This window comes from Schistocerca nitens, chromosome 4 (genome assembly GCF_023898315.1).
Source record: "Schistocerca nitens isolate TAMUIC-IGC-003100 chromosome 4, iqSchNite1.1, whole genome shotgun sequence".
NCBI classification, from domain to species: Eukaryota; Metazoa; Arthropoda; class Insecta; order Orthoptera; family Acrididae; genus Schistocerca; species Schistocerca nitens.
Genome location: NC_064617.1, coordinates 492226823 through 492247871, shown reverse-complemented (window position 1 = coordinate 492247871; position 21049 = coordinate 492226823). Strand labels below are relative to the sequence as shown.

Genomic DNA, 21049 nt, shown 5'->3' with positions numbered 1-21049 from the left:
CGTTCCGATGCTTTTCGTCGTTCCTTATCTGTAAATACCCTTTTCATTGTATGTCGTTTGTCAATTTTTGGTTTAAATCTTATTTCTGTGTCCCTCAACTTCTTTAAATTTGGCATTTTGTTCTGCAAATCATCCAGAGTTATTTCCAGTTCTTCCATATCCTCTCTTATTTCCTTAAGCCATCCTCCTTGTTGTTTCAATTTCCAGAGTTTCTCAATAATTTTTCTTGATAATCTGGTTTCTGGTGTCCTCAGAATGTGACCACAAAAAGAGATCCTTTTCTTTCGTATAGTATCAGTGATGGGCTCCAGTTCTCTGTATACCACTTCATTTGGAACTATCCGCCATTGCCCAGCTTTTTGATATTTCTTATTTATGCATGTTCTAGCAATTCTTCTCTCTACTTTTAAAATTTTGTCAATTCTGTTTTTCTGGGTGACTTTAAAAAGAGTTTCACTTCCGTATGTAACCTCTGGTTGAACCACCGTCTTGTAATGTTTTAATTTTGTTTTAATTGATAGACATTTTTTATTGTACGTAGACCATGTTAGTTTTTGAGCTTTTATCATTTTATTAGTTCTTGCTCGCCATGCAGGTTTCTCGTCCAATTTATGTGTTATAATTTCACCCAGGTATTTAAATTGTTTCACTATTTTAATTTCCCTATTATTCACTGTGATGTGATCTATTACAAGTGGATCCGTTACCATTATTTCAGTCTTTTCAAATGATATCTGGAGTCCTAATTTTTGTGCTATATTTTGTAAGCTTGTTATTTGTTTCGTGGCTTCCTGAATATTATTAGCTAGTAATGCTAGGTCATCAGCAAATCCCAAGCAATTTAGGTTTATTTTATCTTTCTTAGTTCCAATTTTAATATTCATAGGATTTTCCTTGTACCATTCTCTCATTACATATTCAAGAGCACAATTGAATAGCAATGGTGATAAACAATCTCCCTGTCTCAACCCTGTTTTAATCGTAAATGGTTCAGATATTTCTCCTCTAAATTTTACTTTGGATTTGGTGTTTGTTAAGGTTAACTGTATCATTTTTATTAATTTAGGATGAAGTCCAAAATTCCTTAATATTTTCATCATTGAAGATCTATGGATGCAATCATATGCCTTTTTGAAATCTACAAAGGTTATGACTAGTTGTTTTTGCCTTCTTTTGTAGACATCCATAACTAACTTCAAGGTGATTATCTGTTCTGGGCAGCTTCTCCAGGATCTAAATCCTCCTTGATATTCTCCCAGTTCCAGTTCTAGTTGATCTTTACAGCGGTTGTATAGTATTCTTGACATGATCTTATACGTGCAGTCCAAAAGGGAAATTCCTCTATAGTTGTCTGGATTTGATTTTTCCCCTTTCTTATGTAATGGATGTATTATAGCAGTAGTCCAATTTTCTGGTAATTTCTCTTCATTCCAGATTTTTAATATGCATTGGTGTAATGCTATCTTTACTGGTTCTGCTGCATATTTCCAAAGTTCAGCAAACGTTTGATCTTCTCCACTTGCTTTGTAGTTTTTGAGTTCTTTCAAAGCTCTGTAGACCTCATTAATTGTAGGTGGATTTATATTTTCTGCTGGTGTTTTAATTGGGGTTTCTGTGTTTATCTGAAGAAGTTCTGGGGGATCTTCACAATTTAGTAACTTGTTAAATGTTTCTGCTAGAATTTCTGTATTTTTACTATTGCTATGGGCTAGGTTATTATCTTTATCTTTTAACATTAATGTTGGAGGATCATATCTTTGTAATTGTCTGCCAAATATTTTGTAATAGTCTCTTGAGTTTGTTTTTTCACTATTTGTTTCTATCATTAGAAGTATATCTTTTTGGTACTGACGTTTAACTCTCCTTATTATTTTTTGTGTTGTCTTCCTTTGTTTTGTGAGTTCCAAATATGATTTTTCTGTTTTTTCATTTTGATGCCTTAACCAGGCTTGGTGTCGATCCAACACTGCTTCATCACATTCATCGTTCCACCACTGGTGTTTTTTCCTTGGATTTATAGGGGCAACTTGTTCAGCTATTTGTTTCAATTTGGGAATTATTTCTTCCAGATCATCTGTTATTTTTATATCCATGGTTTGTGCTACATAATCCTCATTTTGTATCAGTTTATGAGGGTCATAGGTTCTCTTCTTCTTCTGGTGGGATTTTTTCTTTGCTAATGGGGTTAATTTAATTTTAATTTTTATCATGTAATGATCTGATCCGGTATCTGTCCCTCTCAGTACTTTCACATTGTAAATTTCCTTGTGGTAATTCTTATCCATGCAGACATGGTCCAGTTGCCATTCTCCTTTTTTCCAGTCTGGATGTTTCCAAGTTTTTAGTTTACTTGGTCTTCTCTTAAAATACGTCGACTTTGAGATCATGTCATGGTTTCTGCAAAATTCCGCTAGTCTTATGCCATTTTTGTTTGTTCTTCTTTGTGCTGTCCATTTCCCTATTATGTCTCTATATCTCTTTTCCCTTCCTAACTGGGCATTGAAGTCTCCAATTAAAATTTTGATGTGATTTTTATTAATGTTATTCGTCGTTTGATCTAAGAGCTCCCAAAATTTTTCTACCTCTTCTCTGTGTTCTTTTTTATTATTTTTCTCATTTGTCGGGGCATGGGCATTTATTATTGTGTACATTTTATTTGCAGCTTTTAGAGTTAATGTTGAGAGCCTGGGAGATTGTGCTTTAAATTCTATTATGGACTCTATTATTTTCAGACTCACCACGAATCCTGTTCCAAATTGTGGACACTGTTTCATGACTCTTTTCCCTGGTATTCCCTTATAAATCCTATATCCTTGTGATTCTATCGGCTCCTGATCAGCATTTCTCATTTCTTGAAGTCCGGTTATGAGAATCCCCTTGCGATCCATTTCATCCGTCAGAATTTTGAGTTTGCCTGGTTGTATGAGGGAATTTATATTGTGTGTCGCAATGTAGTTTATTTCTCCTGTCTTGAGTTTTGGTCGTCTGTCCGTTTTGGGTATTTTCAGATGCTCCGACTCATCCAAGTTATCTTTCAGGTGACTGCCCACCGTATCCGAGTGCAGTCTTCCTTGGTTATTGCCAAGCGGTGGATTATTCCTTGAAAGATTTCCTTCCATGTTTGACTTTCAAAGGTAGTCAACCTTGTATGGAGCAAGCTCCGAGTTACAACTGCGGTTGTTAGCCGTAGAGGTTGTTTAGTGTTGATCTTTACTAAAATATAAATGATGAACAACAAACATTGATGGTGTAGTACTGAGTCAAATGCTTTGCTGGAAGTCAAGAAATACTGCCGTAATCCATGTTGTAACACATCTTTTCCTGGCCACTCATTTGTGCTAGGCCTGAACATATCTTTTCTAGGCCACCCAAGTGTGCTAGCCCTGAACATATTTCCTAGCCATCCATGTTTGGTATTGTAGTCACCTTGGTCAGTGTCCTTTTGCAGCGGTGGGGGGGGGGGAGGGGTGATAGACAGGTCTCCCCTAATCCACCACAATGCTGACGTTCGGAGATGACTACACTGATTTTAAGGGCAAGTGATTTCCCAGTGATGACCAGTGAGATACGATACTTTTGAAGAAAAAACTTCTGGAAGTTCTGACAGATAGCAGCACTTTACAGAAGCCCTGCTATTGGGAGCAGGAAATGGCCAGTTAAAAAGTCTACAATCTGCTCGTGATTGTGATTCGCTAAAGACCTAATTACGTGGAATTGCTGGGAGCTCGCAAATCGATGAGTCGATTGGTAGCACTCGTGGGTGGTAGAGTCCGTCTGTCCTCTGGAGTGGAGGCCGTGTTTTGGTAGTGCACTTCGAAGGTCGAAGGAAGATGATCCTGTATGATTAATCGAATTATTTCTTCCAGTATGATCGTTAAGATAGTCCAAAACTAAGTTCTTGAAAGTGGGCGAGGATTTTGATTAGAGTCATTCCGGTTTTCTAGGCGAGTGGTGAAGTTTAGCGAGTGTGCACACGCTCAGCAGATAGAAATGTCAAATTGGATTGAAGCGTCATATACCTAGCTTTGCGGCAGTGTTAAGCGAATGGGACGGATTTGGAGAGGTTATCGTTGAAGCCAATCAATTCCATTCGTTTCTGTGGAAAGATGATGCGGTGTTCTTGTGCGAATTTGTCCTGCATTTGCATCGAATTGTATTTCCGTTCTGTTGCGTGGAAATTATCGGTGTAAATTGCTGGAACCATGCTTGATGTGCTGTATGAACTGTTAGCAGAGTGCATACACTATCTGATCAAAATTATCCGTACGCCTTTTATTGGACATTAGTATGAGGCGTATCCCCTCTTCGCCTTTACGACGGTTTGAACTCTGATGGGGACAATTTAGTGAGATGTCTCAAAGTCTGTGGAGGAATGGAAACCGATTCTTTCTCAAGAGTCGGAACCAGAGAAGATACTGATGTTTAGGTCTAGAACGAAGTTGACTTTCTGAAGGTATTCAACTGGATCGAGGTAGCGATTCCGGGCAGGCCAGTCCATTTCAGGAATGTTATTCGCCATAAACCATTGCCTCACAGATGCTGCGTTAGGACAAGACGTGCTGTCATGCAGATACAATCATAGTCTCGGCACTGTTCCTCTGCTGCATGCAGTACAGAGTAAAATGTGTTCATATCGTTCCACGTTTAGCGTGTTCTTAAGCACACTCATGGAGATCGCACCCTAACCACGAAAAACACTCGCATACCGTAACGCCGCATTCTCGGTATTTCACAGTTGGTACTACACATGATGGCAGGTAACACTCTCCAGGCATTCGCCAAATCCAAACGCTTCCATCAGACTGCCACAGAGTACAGCGTGTTGCAGCTTTAGAAGGGTTGAAATGTCTCTGATGGATTTGTTACTCAGATGTCGTTAAAAGAATAGCTCTCCTGTCCGACGCATTCTGCTGCCACTGTCTCTCTACTGACAACACAACACTCCCTTCCCGCTTTCCTTTATACTTGCGGGACCGCCTCTCGTGACATCTTGTGGTCAATTCTGCAGTACATAGGGATGTCCAGGTGCTCTTGATCACATAGTGTATTCCAGTGCAGTGCTCGGATCTTGGAATTTTCCTAAAAGTAGCTGGACGGATGTAGGGATTTAATTATTGACAAAGTAGTAGAAGTAGGCAGTGTAACTCTGTTTCATGCGTCAAAGCGAGGTTAGCAACCCTTATATAACATGTAATTATAATTAAACTAACGGTGTTCCGAATGCTGCAGTTTGAGCTGTATGCATCACAGGACGCTGAAAAATCGCAGGTATGTTCATTAATCGATGCGGTTGCGGAGTATACTGAAAAAAAATGTTTCACTTTCGGCCAAAAGATCAAAATATGTCACGGTAAGCAGACAGAATGTGGTGTTGGTACAAGAAGAGAGAGGAACGATGAAGCACAGAAAAATAGCAGTTCTGGCACGTTTATTAGGATGTGGTCACAAGTTACAATGTGTGTTCAATACTGCTTCCAGTTTCAACAACATCCTACAAACATAACACGGCATTGTTGACAGTTGCTCCAGCACATCTGGTGTAATCAGAGCGCTATGTCGTCGTATGCTATCCTTCAGATCAGGAAAAGACCAAATGCGTCCCGGATAGACATATCTTTCAGATATCCGCACTACCAAAAGTCGCTAGAGATGATGCAATCTCTTCTCAAAGCAAATCTTTCACCTGGAACATGTGGCGTCGCCCCAGCTTAACTGAAAATAGTGGTTGCGTTCTTGCAAAGCTGCGTCACGTGCTGCACAAGGAGATAATTATAGCGTGCAGATGTCACTGTACACTTGACAGCCTTGCGCGCTGTCTTCCTTTTGAAGAGGAAAATGGCCCGACAACGAAGGAGCTTGTGAGGACACACCGCACAGCCAGATACGCTGAGTGCAGTGGATGCTCCTGCGCAACATGTGGCGGAGCAGAAACACGTATGTTTTCTGTGCATTCACCGCACTGTGCAGTGTAAAATGTGCGTTCCGTACTTTTCCGTACCTACCTAACCATGTACATCAACATTCACTTCACAAAAGAGATCAGCACGCGTCGGCCAGCTAAAAACAGCATAGTGACGTCAAAACAGAATCCATTACACATGCTGACTGCTTCTAGCCCCATATCTTCACCCGATGGCAGAAACTGGAACTATTGTTTTACAGCATACTCCGTACGCTCACCGATTAGTGAACATCCATTTTTCAGTGTCCTGTGATGTATACAGCCCGCACTGCAGCACTCGAAACACCGTCAGTTTAATTATAACTATCAGTATAATTATTTGATAGTGCACGAGAGAAGAATATTAATTCGGGTCGGTCAGTAGACATTTCAAATAAAATTCGCAAAGCGGTGCGTAGCACATCGCCAAGCATAGGTGGATTCTGGCCGCGGCCGCGAGTGTGACACCGCGCGACGCCAAGGAAGCTGCGAGGCACGGAAGAAGAGGCCGTTTGACTGGCTTCCATGGTGTGGTGTGAGGAAGGCGGGGCCCTGGGCAGAGTGGTGTACCGACCTGCCTGTCAGGGCGCCGCAGGAACCTGTTGCGGATCCAGCGCAGCTGCTTGCGCGCGTAGCGCCGCGTGGCCGCCTTGAGCGCGTCGGCGCAGCGCCGCATCTCCGCCTGGCCCTGCTCGCTGCGCCGCGCCGCCTCCGGCTGCACCAGCCACGAGTGGAACTCCTTGAAGCCGATCGACTGGAAGATGCCCTCCGTGTAGTCCGGCTCCCTGCAAGCACACCCACACCCACACACATAAGAGAAGCGCAACGGCAGAATCGTGAATGTAGCCCCGGACGACTCTTCTAGGTCTCCGAAGAGAGCCTCAAACTGGAAACAGTCTCAAATATGCCATCGGACCATGTCGGCTAGCAAAAGAGCGCGTGAAAAATACACTAGACTGGCGGCTAAATACCGTCAGCCTTCAAGAAGAACGTTGTTGTTGTTGTTGTTGTTGTTGTGGTCTTCAGTCCTGAGACTGGTTTGATGCAGCTCTCCATGCTACTCTATGCTGTGCAAGCTTCTTCATCTCCCAGTACCTACTGCAACCTACATCCTTCTCAATCTGCTTAGTGTATTCATTTCTTGGTCTCCCTCTACGATTTTTACCCTCCACGCTGCCCTCCAATACTAAATTGGTGATCCCTTGATGCCTCAGAAGATATCCTACGAGCCAATCCCTTCTTCTAGTCAAGGTGTGCCACAAATTTCTGTTCTCCCTAATTCTATTCAATACCTCCTTATTAGTTTTGTGATCTACCCATCTAATCTTCAGCTTTCTTCTGTAGCACCACATTTCGAAAGCTTCTATTCTCTTCTTGTCTAAACTATTTATCGTTCACGTCTCACTTCCACACATGGCCACACTCCATACAAATACTTTCAGAAACGACTTTCTGACACTTAAATCTATACTCGATGTTAACAAATTTCTCTTCTTCAGAAACGCTTTCCTTGCCATTGCCAATCTACATTTTATATCCTCTCTACTTCGACCATCATCAGTTATTTTGCTCCCCAAATAGCAAAACTCATTTGCTACTTTAAGTGTCTCATTTCCTAATCTAATTCCCTCAGCATCCCCCGAATTAATTCGACTACATTTCATTCTCCTCGTTTTGTTTTTGTTGATGTTCAACTTATATCCTCCTTTCAAGACACTGTCCATTCCGTTCAGCTGCTCTTCCAGGTCCTTTGCTATCCCAAACAGAATTACAATGTCATCGGCGAACCTCAAAGTTTTTATTTCTTCTCCATGGACTTTAATTCCTACTCCGAATTTTTCTTTTGTTTCCTTTACTGCTTGCTGAGTATGCAGATTGAATAACATCGGGGATAGGCTAAAATCCTGTCTCACTCCCTTCCCAACCACTGCTTCCCTTTCATGCCCCTCGAGAAGAAGAAGAAGAAGGTAGTAACTCCGATTTCAAAGAAAGTAGGTGCAGACAGGTTTGGGTATTTCCCAACTATCAGTTTAATAAGTCAAGGTTGCTAAATACAGTGCAGTTATAATAAAACTTTCGCTACTTGTGCCAGTGTAGACGGAAAACTATTTACCGCAGGGTACTGAAGTTCACAGGAATGATATTCCAAATGTGCGCTGCAGGATTTGCGTGTTAGTGTCATGACTTGCCGTTCGGCGCCGTTACTGGTCCGGCGACATAGGGCTGATGCTCGAGCATCAGTGTGCATTACAGCTGCAGACAGTCAACATGGGTCTCGAAAGGGTGGGCAGAGTTTTACTCGTAATGCTGTTTTGATAAAACAACAGCAATAGTGATACTGGTCTTCGCGAGTATCGATGCATTAAAGAAATACGGAGAGGTCGCCTTTCCGCACCTAGGTTGAAGAACATGATTCGGAAATTTGAATGAACTGGCGATTTGGGAATTCCAAACAGCGTGGTCACCACGTTCACCATATTTGAACCCGTGTGGTTCCTAGCTGTGGGGTTACTTGAAGGACACGGTTTATCAACGGGACACTAACACACATTGGAGACTGAATATTACGAGGGGCGTTTGAAAAGTTCGTCCAAAAATAAAAACTACTTACGTGTTTGGGGTAAACCTTTTTTTATTTTTCGACATAGTCTCCTTTTAGACTTATGCACTTCGTCCAACGCTGTTCTAATTTGTTGATCCCTTCCGAATAATAGGAATTGTCCAAAACTGCAAAACAGCTATTAGTTGCTACAATCACCTCCTCGTTTGAATAAAATCTTTGTACCGCCAGCCAAATTGGGGAACAAATAGTACTCCGAGGGAGCCAAGTCTGGTGAATATAGGGGGGGGGGGGGGGGGGAATGTGAAACGACTTCGAATCCTGTTTCGATTAATTTTGCGACCAGAACTGCTGAGGTGTATGCTGGCGCAATGTCGTGATGGAAAGGGACTTTTTTGCGGTCCAATCGCCGGCGTTTTTCTTGCAGCTCGGTTTTCAAACGGTCCAATAATGATGAATAATATTCACCTGTAATAGTTTTACCCTTTTCCAGATAGTCGATGAGGATTATCCCTTGCGAATCCCAAAAGACGGTCGCCATAACCTTTCCGGCCGAAGGAATGGTCTTCGCCTTTTTTGGTGCAGATTCTCCGGTGGTAACCCATTGTTTAGATTGTTGTTTGGTCTCAGGTGTATAGTAATGTATCCATGTTTCATCCACAGTGACGAAACGACGCTTAAAGTCCTGCCGATTCTTCCTGAACAGCTGCAAACCATCGTTGCAACACTTCACACGATTCCGTTTTTGGTCAAGCGTGAGCAATCGCGGAACCCATATAGCGGATAGCTTTCTCATGTCCTAATGTTTATGCAAAATAGTATGTACCCTTTCATTCGAGATGCCCACAGCATTAGCAATCTCACGTACCTTAACTATTCTGTCATCCTTCAACATATCATGGATATTATCAATGATTTCTGTCGTAACCTCCACAGGGCGTCCAGAACGTTAAGCATCACATATGGCCACTCCGAAAATTTTGAAACCACTTACAAACTGTTCTAATCGAAGGTGTAAAGTCACCGTAATGTTTATCAAGCTTCTCTTTAGTCTCCTGAGGCGTTTTGCCTTTCATAAAGTAAGGTTTAATTACCACACGAAATTCTTTTTCGTCCATTTTTTGACAGTCACTCGACTTCCTTGATTCACACGAATGCCAAACGCAAAGAAATAGACCAATATGGCTGAACCTTGGTGTGAGTTCTTTCCTAAGATGCTACTAACTAAACATGACCTCGATAGGCGCCGGTGGTGCCATCTCTCGGACTTTGCAGAAACTTTTCAAACGCCCCTCGTAGCTTAGCGTGGGAGGTAGCGACTCCCACCTGACATGTTTCAGGCAGCAGTACAGCTGTGTCTAGTTCTGACCGATGCTGTTGTGAATGCACATGGTCGTCACACTGAGCAACGTTTGTAACGTGGAAAGTACGCAGGCTACGCAATTAACAAATGCTGCCCTCTCATGCGGAAATTAAAATGTGTTTCTTTCAACGGTTTATTCGTTATTTCTCTTCCGCATGTCCTTACAAATGTTTCCACACAATTTCGTTGCTCTGCGATCACTCGTTTTTCATGGAAGCTCTTTTACGTAGCGAAAGTTTAAACGCAACCACCTATACCCTAAGAGGCGATCAAAAAGTTTCCGTTTTAGGGTGTTGCTGCAGCCTATGTGCGGGTATATGAGTACCGACATGAAGGCAAGGACGTTGTTTGGTATTCGTATCTTTACGAAGTGCGTGCGGTAAATGCGAAAACGTGAGCTATGGCGACATTATTACCTAACGCGTACACTCAGGACCAACGTGCAGCTGCATTTCTTTCCCCTTGGCTGTCGAAGTGTAAACACTGGTAGACGTCCATCGGAGAATGAAGTATGTGTATGGGGCAGCACGTCTCTCGAAAACCACAGTTCTTGTGGCGCAATTTCTGTGCTGGTCGCGATTCGGCACAAGACGCCGGTCGCAGCCACCTCAGCCGCGCCTTCGGTCCCCTAAAAAAGGTCTTAAAGTGTCGAATATCCCTGTCGGACGAGGATGTGCAGCAGGCAGTTACGGACTGCTTCACGCAGTAGGACAGTGTTTTACCAAACGGGTATCTTCAACGTCATGTGTCGGTGGTATGACTGCCTCAAAGCCCACAGCGATTCTGCCCGGTTGGCATACCCATTCTGGACTGTGCGGCCTTCGATCGGAAACTTTTTGATCGTGCGTTATAACATGAATTAGTTACAGAAGACTGGAAAAACTGGTATAATCCGACCTCGGGGAGCTCAGTTTCTGTTCCGAAGAAACGATGGACCACGCGAGACGATATTGACCCTACGACTTATCTTACAAGATACGTTGCAGGTATAAAATAAAGGGAGCAAAAGGCTGTTTACAACTTGTCGACTACTATAAATGTAAACGTGGATCGCGTTAGGTGTATATCGCCGAATACAGATACTGCAATCAAAGAGGAGACTGAAAATAACTAAGTTGTAAAGCATCGCTGTACAAGTTGCCATTTTCAAGATGACAATTATTACAGAGACAGCCGGCCAGAGTGGCCCAGCGGTTCTAGACTCTACAGTCTGGAACCGCGCGACCGCTACGGTCACAGGTTCGAATCCTGCCTCGGGCATGGATGTGTGTGATGTCCTTAGGTTGGCTAGGTTTAAGTAGTTCTAAGTTCTAGGGGACTGATGACCTAAGATGTTAAGTCCCATAGTGCTCAGAGCCATTTGAACCATATTACAGAGACAATTCTTACTAACGATGACACTCTTGGTTTACGGCCGCCAACGTGGGATGACGACACAACGTTTCACACAGGTAAATGTGTCTTCAACGGCAACTGCGACACTTATGTAACAAACATAAATGTTTTTGCTAAACTGCACATCAAAAAAAGTTTTGCATCTCCCCGGTTCCCAGAACTCCTAAAGATAGACGTTGACTGTGGGTTTTGTATCATAGACACAGTGCCTTTCATTGTTCAGAGATGTCACTAAACCTGCCCAAAGATGTAAACAACCACGCCTATTAGACGGAGGGGGTCCGACAGCCGATCAGTTCCAGCCATTCAACCAGGAAGAAGGTACACGGCTCGTGTTGTCTGTAGTTCAACCATGCCTAGACGGTCAATACCGCGGTTCGATCGCGTCCGTATTGTTATTTTGTGCCGAGAAGGGCTCTCTACAAGGGAAGTGTCGAGGCGTCTCGGGGTGAACGAGAGCGAAGTTGTTCGAGCGTGGAGGAGATACTGAGAGAGAGTAACTGTCGATGACACGCCTCGCTCAGGCCGCCCAAGGGCTACTACTGTAGTGGATGACCGCTACCTACGGTTTATGGCTCGGAGGAACCCTGACAGCAACGCCACCATGTTCAATAATGCTTTTCGTGCCTCCACAGGACATCGTGTTACGAGTCAAACTGTGCGCAATAGGCTGCATGATGCGCAAATTCACTCCCGACGTCCATGGTGAGGTCCATCTTTGCAACCACGACACCATGCAGTGCGGTACAGATGGGCCCAACAACATGCAGAATGGACCGCTCAGGATTTGCATCACGTTCTCTTCATCGATGAGTGTCGCATATGCCTTCACCCAGACAATCTTCAGAGACGTGTTTCGAGGCAACCCGGTCAGGAAGAACGCCTTAAGCACACTGTCCAGCGAGTGCGGCAAAGGTGGAGGTTCCTTGCTGTTTTGGGGTGGCATTATGTGGGGCCGACGCACCCCGTTGGTGGTCATGGATGGCGCCGTAACGGCTGTACGATACGTGAATGTCATCCTCCGACCGATAGTGCAACCATATCGGCAGCATATTGTCGAGGCATTCGTCTTCATGGATGACAGTTAGCGCCCCCATCGTGCACATGTTGTGAATGACTTCAAAAAATGGTTCAAATGGCTCTGAGCACTATGGGACTTAACATCTGTGGTCATCAGTCCCCTAGAACTTAGAACTACTTAAACCTAACTAACCTAAGGACATCACACACATCCATGCCCGAGGCAGGATTCGACCCTGCGACCGTAGCAGTCGCGCGGTTCCGGACTGAGCGCCTAGAACCGCTAGACCACCGCGGCCGGCTGTGAATGACTTCCTTCAGGATAACGGCATCGCTCGACTACAGTATCCAGCATGTTCTCCAGACATGAACCCTATCGAACATACCTTGGACAAACTGCCTATTGGCTTCTGTCTCGGGTTCTTCGGCCGACGTTCATCTAATGATTTTTCTGACGTTTCGCCAGCACGAGTGGCTGGCATTGTCAAAGCTTCACCCTCCATTGCCGGTGGTGAACTGGAGGCGAGCTCGCGGCCGCAGACTATATGTACCTGGCGCGCCAACGTCCGAGGGCTTCTCCGCGGTCATTTCCGGTGCGGTTCTCCTCTTGCTACCTGCGACGGTCGTTCGCTGCAGTACGGGAAGCCAGGATCCGTTTACCTTAAGGCTTTCCTCTTTCTTGTTGAAACTGTTCGCGTGGTTTTGGATTTCTACAGCTTCTCTGAACAAGCGCGTGTGATAGTGCTTCTCTACAGCCAGAACTTCCGTGTTGGCGAATTCTATTACGTGGTCGGTATCATTCAGTGCGTGCTCTGCCACGGCCGATTTCTCCACCTGCCCCAGGCTGCAATGTCGCTTATGCTCTTTGATCCTGGTGTTAATGGATCGTCCAGTCATTCCGACATAAACTTTTCCGCATGTGCGAAGGAGAAAAGAGACCCACTTGCAATGTCGGGAATATACCGTATACCTTGCACATGCGGAAAAGTTTATGTCGGAATGACTGGACGATCCATTAACACCAGGATCAAAGAGCATAAGCGACATTGCAGCCTGGGGCAGGTGGAGAAATCGGCCGTGGCAGAGCACGCACTGAATGATACCGACCACGTAATAGAATTCGCCAACACGGAAGTTCTGGCTGTAGAGAAGCACTATCACACGCGCTTGTTCAGAGAAGCTGTAGAAATCCAAAAACACGCGAACAGTTTCAACAAGAAAGAGGAAAGCCTTAAGGTAAACGGATCCTGGCTTCCCGTACTGCAGCGAACGACCGTCGCAGGTAGCAAGAGGAGAACCGCACCGGAAATGACCGCGGAGAAGCCCTCGGACGTTGGCGCGCCAGGTACATATAGTCTGCGGTAGAGGTGGGCCAAACGGTTATTCTGGAGTAACCGTTATCACAGTTCCAGTTATTCTTTGATAACCGTTATCGTTAATCGTTATTAATAACTGCCAAGTTATTTTTCGCTAGCGAATACTGAATACTCCAACAGTTAAATAACGACATTGTTGGAATCCATCAGTTTAGTTATCAGTATAACTGCAAGTAGTGTGAAATAGAAGGAATGTCGTATGAATCGTGTCATAACCTTAGCTTATTAACTCCGGGTACATTTTAGTTGATGTTAGAACGATTATTAGTGTTTCATATTATATGTTTGTAGGTTATCGGTCGCTATTAGAAATATTATCTTCGCAGCTGCGACAGAAAGTACGCGGAACTTCGCCAAAGCACTGTTTAAGTAAAATGTTAACAACGTGCGTTTTTAAGTATGAAGTAATATGTAAACTGAGTACTGTAGGTTAAATTCGAAGCTTAATTTCTTGTGCTGCTCACATAATAGAATAAAGTGTACAGCCTTGTAATACAACAAAAAATATACGTAATGTGACAGATTCGTTTACTCCTGTGCTGTAAAAGCTAGTCCTATTGGGGAAAGTGTGAGTACGCTAACCCAAGTTTTATGTCAGATATGCAAACTGCTCGATTTCTCCAGCGACAGCATATTTATAACATATGAAGACATGCAGATCGAAAAGGTTGACAGTGTTACATTTCTGGGACTACAACTCGATAATAAATTCAGTTGGGAAGGGCATACCACATTTTTTCATTCTATTATTTCATAAGGGAGCATATTCTGTGGTAACTTATCAAACGTAGCAAAAGTTTTTCGCATGTAAAAGCGTGTAATAAAAATCGTTTGTGGTATCAATTCAAGAACATCATGTAGGAACCTGTTCAAGGAACTTTGTATTCTAACCACTGCTTCCTAGTATATTTATTCCTTAATGAAATTTGTTACAAGTATTTCCAACCAATAGCTTAATACATAATATCAGTACTATAAATGGGAACAGCAATCTACATAAAGACCTAAAATTACTTACCTTGGACCAAAAGGGGACCAATATTCAGGAACATGCATTTTCAATAAACTGCCAGCAAGTCAGCAACCATTAAAAACTTGGTTTCAGATAAGGCACGGTTTACAGTGTGTTTGAAAGACTATTTGATACAGAAGTGTCTGATTCCACCCGTCATCAATATGCCGGAAATGGCTATTTTAAGTGTGTCTATGACGCCACTACATACACATGGCAACAAACACGAAGATTCATATAAATAATACAATAACATTTCCCACCAAAAATACAATCAAACCAATGGGACAACTGCGGGAAGGGGGGGGGGGGGTTTAGGGTGAGGGCAAGCTAGTAAAAAAAACACACCATTATCCCAAAACACAAAATGAAGAACAAAAAGAAAAAAAAATACAGCATTCTGCTACACCAACAAAAATCTGCAGGAATCGGACACTTCACTTGAACAATATAGGTCAACTATAGGTGACCATACCAAAACAACAATACCCACAACTAAAAGTACGAAAATTGGAATCAGACATTTCCCTTGACCTACATAGGTCAACCTCAGATGGCGATACTAAAACATCAACACACACAACTATGAAAATGGGAATCGGTCATTTCCGGTGACCTATATAGGTCCACCACAGCTACTGATGCCAAAAAACCAACACCTACAACTGCGAAAAATAAAACCACAATCCCAAAAGTCCACAAATCAATCATCCCTACATAAATTAAATCACATTCAATACTTCATAAATACACAAAACATCACAGCTAGAAAAAAAAATTAATTACCACCAGCAAATTCCGGCACTGCAACCTAGATCGACAGCCCCCCCCCCCACACACACACAAAAACCAACAAAAACCAACTCATAAACACCGTGCCGTAATGACATTCACACACCACAACACCTTTACGTCGAAGCAGACGGTTGGAATCAGACGCTTCCATTGACCCCTCCTTCTACTCTGTAGATGATTATCGTAACAGAGACTGATAGACCAGCTTATGTAAAAATTCTGCTATATTTCAGTTTTGACAGCACTTGGTTGCAACAGTCAAGATCGGGTATTCTGTGTACGATAAATTTATTAAAAGTACGTAACTGTGTTTTATTCTGTCAGTGTACCAATTCTGTAAATATTAGCAGTTACTGTGATATATTCACATATGTTGACAATCTCCTGACAAATGATGAGGATAATAATTATTATATTCCATTGTATTATGTTATACTTTCTGACATGTTATTTGTCATTCGCGATGGCCAGCGGCTATTTCCGTAGCAGTACGAAAATATTTGTTCGCTCCAGTTACTATCCTCTCTGGAAATATCACCTGGAACTACGACCTTTAACTGGAGTCACCGAATCAGGAACGTCTAGACACACAGTTATTCCGTTACCAGCTTCCAGGTTATCTCTGGTGGTAGCCCGATAACTACCAGAGAACTAGAACTACGAGCCAATAACGATAACTGCCAGAGGAGAATACAGGTCTCTGACAGTTATTTCCATAGTCGCTAGAATTCCTTAGTAACTTTCCTTGTACTACCCGTCCAAGCTAAATTAACACGTAAGGCGGTGGCTTAAGGGAACGACCGTACTTGTTAATGCCTGTACTGCAGCTCCTATCACCCACGGCTCGGACATTAACTTTATTTAATTGTTTATGCTAAAAGTAACGAAGGCCCACGAAATAGTACACAGTTCGTATCAACAGATGGCGCGCAGTCTCACAGTTATTCCCATGGTCTAGAGAACGCCTTCCAAATGCGCAGTACGATCTTCGGTCAACAGATGACGCGAGGCACTGTTGACACTAAACAGTTATTGAAATAACTGCCAGAATCAGAGGAACGGTTATCGCAGTAACCGTTACTTCTCAGTAACCGGTTATTTCTATCAGTTACGTTATTTTTTGCCACCTCTAGTCTGCGGCCGCGAGCTCGCCTCCAGTTCACCACCGGCAATGGAGGGTGAAGCTTTGACAATGCCAGCCACTCGTGCTGGCGAAACGTCAGAAAAATCATTAGATGAACGTCGGCCGAAGAACCCGAGACAGAAGCCAATATGCAGTTTGTCAACAAGTGGCCACGAAAGCCTTAACAATTTTGTATACCTTGGACAGATTGAAAAGCGATGTTTATGGACGACGTGACCCACCAACCACTCTGAGGGATCTACGCCGAATCGCCGTTCAGGGGTGGGACAATCGGAACCAACAGTGTCTTGATGAACTAGTGGACAGTATGCCACGACGAATACAGGTATGCATCAATGCAAGAGGACGTGCTACTGGGTATTAGAGGTAGCGGTATGTACAGCAGTCTGGACCACCACCTCTGAAGGTCTCGCTGTATGTGGCACAACATGCAATGAGTGGTTTTCATGAGCAGTAAAAAGGGCAGAAATAATGTTTATACCAACCTCTATTCCAGTTTTCTGTACAGGTTCCGGAACTCTCGGAACCGAGGTGATGCAAAACTTTTTGCGATATGTGTACCAATAAACTTTTAAAAATTATGTAGTTTTGTGAAACACAATCGAACCCTTTTGTTTTCACCCGTCAGAAAATTTCATTTTACGCGGCGAAGTTTCCTACTCGAGAACTGGGAGGCACAATACTTCACGCAAGGGAAGAGGGAACACAGTGGGAGCCGGCAATGCCGGACTCCTGTTGATGTACAGGTGGCGGCAACGGTCCTGGTCGCCAGCGGTCAAATGATTACTACAGTTGTTGTTGTGGTCTTACGTCCACAGACTGGTTTGACGCAGCTCTCCATGCTACTCTATCTTGTGCAAGCTTCTTCATCTCCGAGTAACTACTGCAACCTCTATCCTTTTGAATCTGCTTAGTGTATTCATGCCTTGGTCTTTAGTGTATTCATGTCTTGATCTTCTACGATTTTTACCCTCCGCACTTCCCTCCAATACTAAATTGGTGATCCCTTGATGCCTCAGAAAGTGTCCTACCAACCTATCCCTCGTTCTAGTCAACTTGTGCCACAAATTCATTTTCTCCCCAATTCTGTTCAGTACCTCCTCATTAGTCACATGATCTACCCATCTAATCTTGAGCTTTGTTCTGTAGCACCACATTTCGAAAGCTTCTATTCTCTTCTTGCCTAAGCTATGTTCCAGTTCCATACATGGCTACACTCCACACACTTTCAGAAAAGACTTCCTGACACTTAAATCTATATACGATGTTAACAAATTTCTCTTATTCAGAAAAGCTTTCCTTGCCATTGCCAGTCTACATTTTATATCCTCTCTACTTCGACCATCATCAGTTATTTTTCTCCCCAAACAGCAAAACTCCTTTACTACTTTAAGTGCCTCATTTCCTAATCTAATTCCCTCAGCATCACCCGACTTAATTGGACTACATTCCATTATCCTAGTTTTGCTTTTGTTGATGTTCATCTTATATCCTCCTTTCAATAGACTGTCCATTCCGTTCAACTGCTCTTCCAAGTCCTTTGCCGTCTCTGAGAGAATTACAATGTCATTGGCGAACCTCAAAGTTTTTATTTCTTCTCCACGCATTTTAACATCTACTCGGAATTTTTCTTTTGTTTCCTTTACTGCTTGCTCAATATACAGATTGAATAGCATCGGGGAGAGGCTACAACCCTGTCTCACTCCCTTCCCAACCGCTGCTTCCCTTTCATGCCCTCGACTCTTATAACTGCCATCTGGTTATGTACAAATTGTGAATAGCCTTTCGCTCCCTGTATTTTACCCCTGCCACCTTTAAAATGCACAGAGCATAACATAATCATAGCTAACACTTGGTTCAAGAATCATAAAAGAAGGTTGTATACATGGAAGAATCCCGGAGATACTAAAAGGTATCAGACAGATTATATAATGGTAAGACAGAGATTTAGGAACCAGGTTTTAAATTGTAAGACATTTCCAGGGGCAGATGTGGACTCTGCAAAAAGAAACTGCAAAAATGTGGGAATTTAAGGAATGGGACCTGGATAAACTGACTAAACCATAGGCTGTACAGAGTTTCAGGGAAAGCATAAGGGAACAATTGACAGGAATTGGGGAAAGAAATACAGTAGAAGAAGAATGGGTAGCTTTGAGGGATGAAGTAGTGAAGGCAGCAGAGGATCAAGTAGGTAAAAAGACGAGGGCTAGTAGAAATCCTTGGGTAACAGAAGAAATATTGAATTTAATAGATTGTGGTCAGGGTCCACATCTGTCCCTGTAAATGTCTTGGTTCCTAAATCTCTGTCTTACCATTATATGATCTATCTGATACCTTCTAGTATCTCCAGGATTCTTCTTTTATGATTCTTGAACAAAATATTAGGTATGATTAAGTTATGCTACTACATAGTCTAGTAATAATCTTCGGAACAAACGTTGCTAGAAGCTCAGACGAAGCGATTTCAATAGAGTGTCATGGACACTTGCGCACGCAGTGTCGCTCCTCAGCTGTCCATGATGTCGGGGTTGTCCCGCCACGTAACGAATGCTGGCAGCGCCGAGGATCGAACCCCGGTGTGTCAGTCTGAGAGGCGGACAGCTCAGATCCGGAGGCGGCCACACAGGCGCCGTGGCCACGCCGTGATAACGGCCTGCGCGCGACGAGAGGACGGGGAGAAACTGGGCGCGGTGGCTGGGCGGAGCAGCGGATGCCTCGGAGGTGGCTGACGGCGGCAGCTGCAGCGGCCGCGAGGGGAGGCGAGGGCCGCGCCTTTGTGGGCGCTTCCGGCCGCGTCTTTGGCCGCCGGCCCCTGGCCGCGCTGCATTCAGCCCCAGACACTGCGGCCGCGGCCGCGGAAAGACGCTCCCCACCCCACGCCGCTGTGTCCCGCCCGGACACGCAAACAGGCGTCTGCCGAGCAGCTGCCAGCTGGGCATCTCCGTCTCTTTTCGTTGGCGTGCCAATAAATCCTTCCTGTTCGCGTACCAGTAAATCCGTGAATACTCGCAATAAATCCCTTCGTCGTCATCTTTTTCTTCTTCTTCTTTTTCATCGTCTGTAGTATTCACCGTCATGTTTGCAACAGTACGCCATTCCACTCTTCTATCTGCCTTCGTTTTCATTTCCACATACGTAGCACACCCTATGTCACTCGTATACCGGGTGATCAAAAAGTCAGTATAAATTTGAAAACTGAATAAATCACGGAATAATGTACATAGAGAGGTACAAATTGACACACATGCTTGGAATGACATGGGGCTTTACTAGTACCAAAAAAATACAAAAGTTCAAAAAATGTCCGACAGATGGCGCTTCATATGATCAGAATAGCAATAATTACCATAACAAAGTAAGACAAAGCGAAGATGATGTTCCTTACAGGAAATGCTCAATATGTCCACCATCATTCCACAACATTAGCTGTAGTCGAGGAATAATATTGTGAACAGCACTGTAAAGCATGTCCGGAGTTACGGTGAGGCATTGGCGTCGGATGTTGTCTTTCAGCATCCCCAGAGATGTCGGTCGATCACGATACACTTGCGGCTTCAAGTAACCCCAAAGCCAATAATCGTACGGACTGAGGTCTGGGGACCTGGGAGGCCAAGAATGACGAAAGTGGCGGCTGAGCACACGATCATCACTAAACGACGCGCGCAAGAGATCTTTCACGCGCCATCTGTCGGACATTTTGTGAACTTTATTTATTTATTTATTTATTTTGTTGTAATAAAACCCCATGTCATTCCAAGCATGTGTGTCAATTTTTACCTCTCTATCTACATTATTCCGTGGTTTATTAAGTTTTCAAATTTATACTGACTTTTTGATCATCCTGTACTATGAAACGGTTACGTTTCACTTTTCTCTAGGCCTTAAACACAACCTCCGTCTGATACTCATTTAAAAAAGCTTGCAACGGATAACTATCTTCCATATTCAGCATATTTGTTAAGGGAACAGAACTGCACGTGTAATTTCATCAGTGACTCCTTCAATTTATTCTTCTTCCAAAAATACTTAAAGGATGGGGAGTGGGACTGCAATCTTGAAACCATGAAACATTTTAACGTATGATCCATAGAGTTTACGCAACAGTTTCAGTTTCATTATTTGTGGTCCAAGTGCATACAACACAGTGGCACCGTATTCAAATATTAATAAACTGACGTGATGCTCTACATTACACGAAAGTTTAAAGAACTATCTCAATGCATCAAATCTAAACACAACTGTGGAGTGGATAAGTTGGTCAAAGAAAACAGGAATTCGGAAAACGAGTCTAGAATTCTTACAATCGCTCATTTGACAACAACCCAAATAAATATACTACTACTGCTAGAACTATCACGAAATCCAATGACTATTCAGCAGAGTATCTGCGCTGAGTCTGATAACTTATCAACACATAGGCGGATAAGGCACAAAGCAAATCCT

General features: G+C 43.4%; 1 protein-coding gene across 1 annotated transcript in view; it reads right to left on the bottom strand.

Annotated features, from left to right (window-relative positions):
• Positions 1–21049, bottom strand: part of LOC126252381 (tRNA dimethylallyltransferase-like) — a 587735-nt gene that overhangs the window by 21861 nt on the left and 544825 nt on the right. Inside the window, exon 4 of the mRNA XM_049953272.1 lies at positions 6516–6726. Within this exon, the coding sequence (XP_049809229.1) occupies positions 6516–6726 (211 nt within the window). The remainder of the gene's footprint in view (positions 1–6515; positions 6727–21049) is intronic.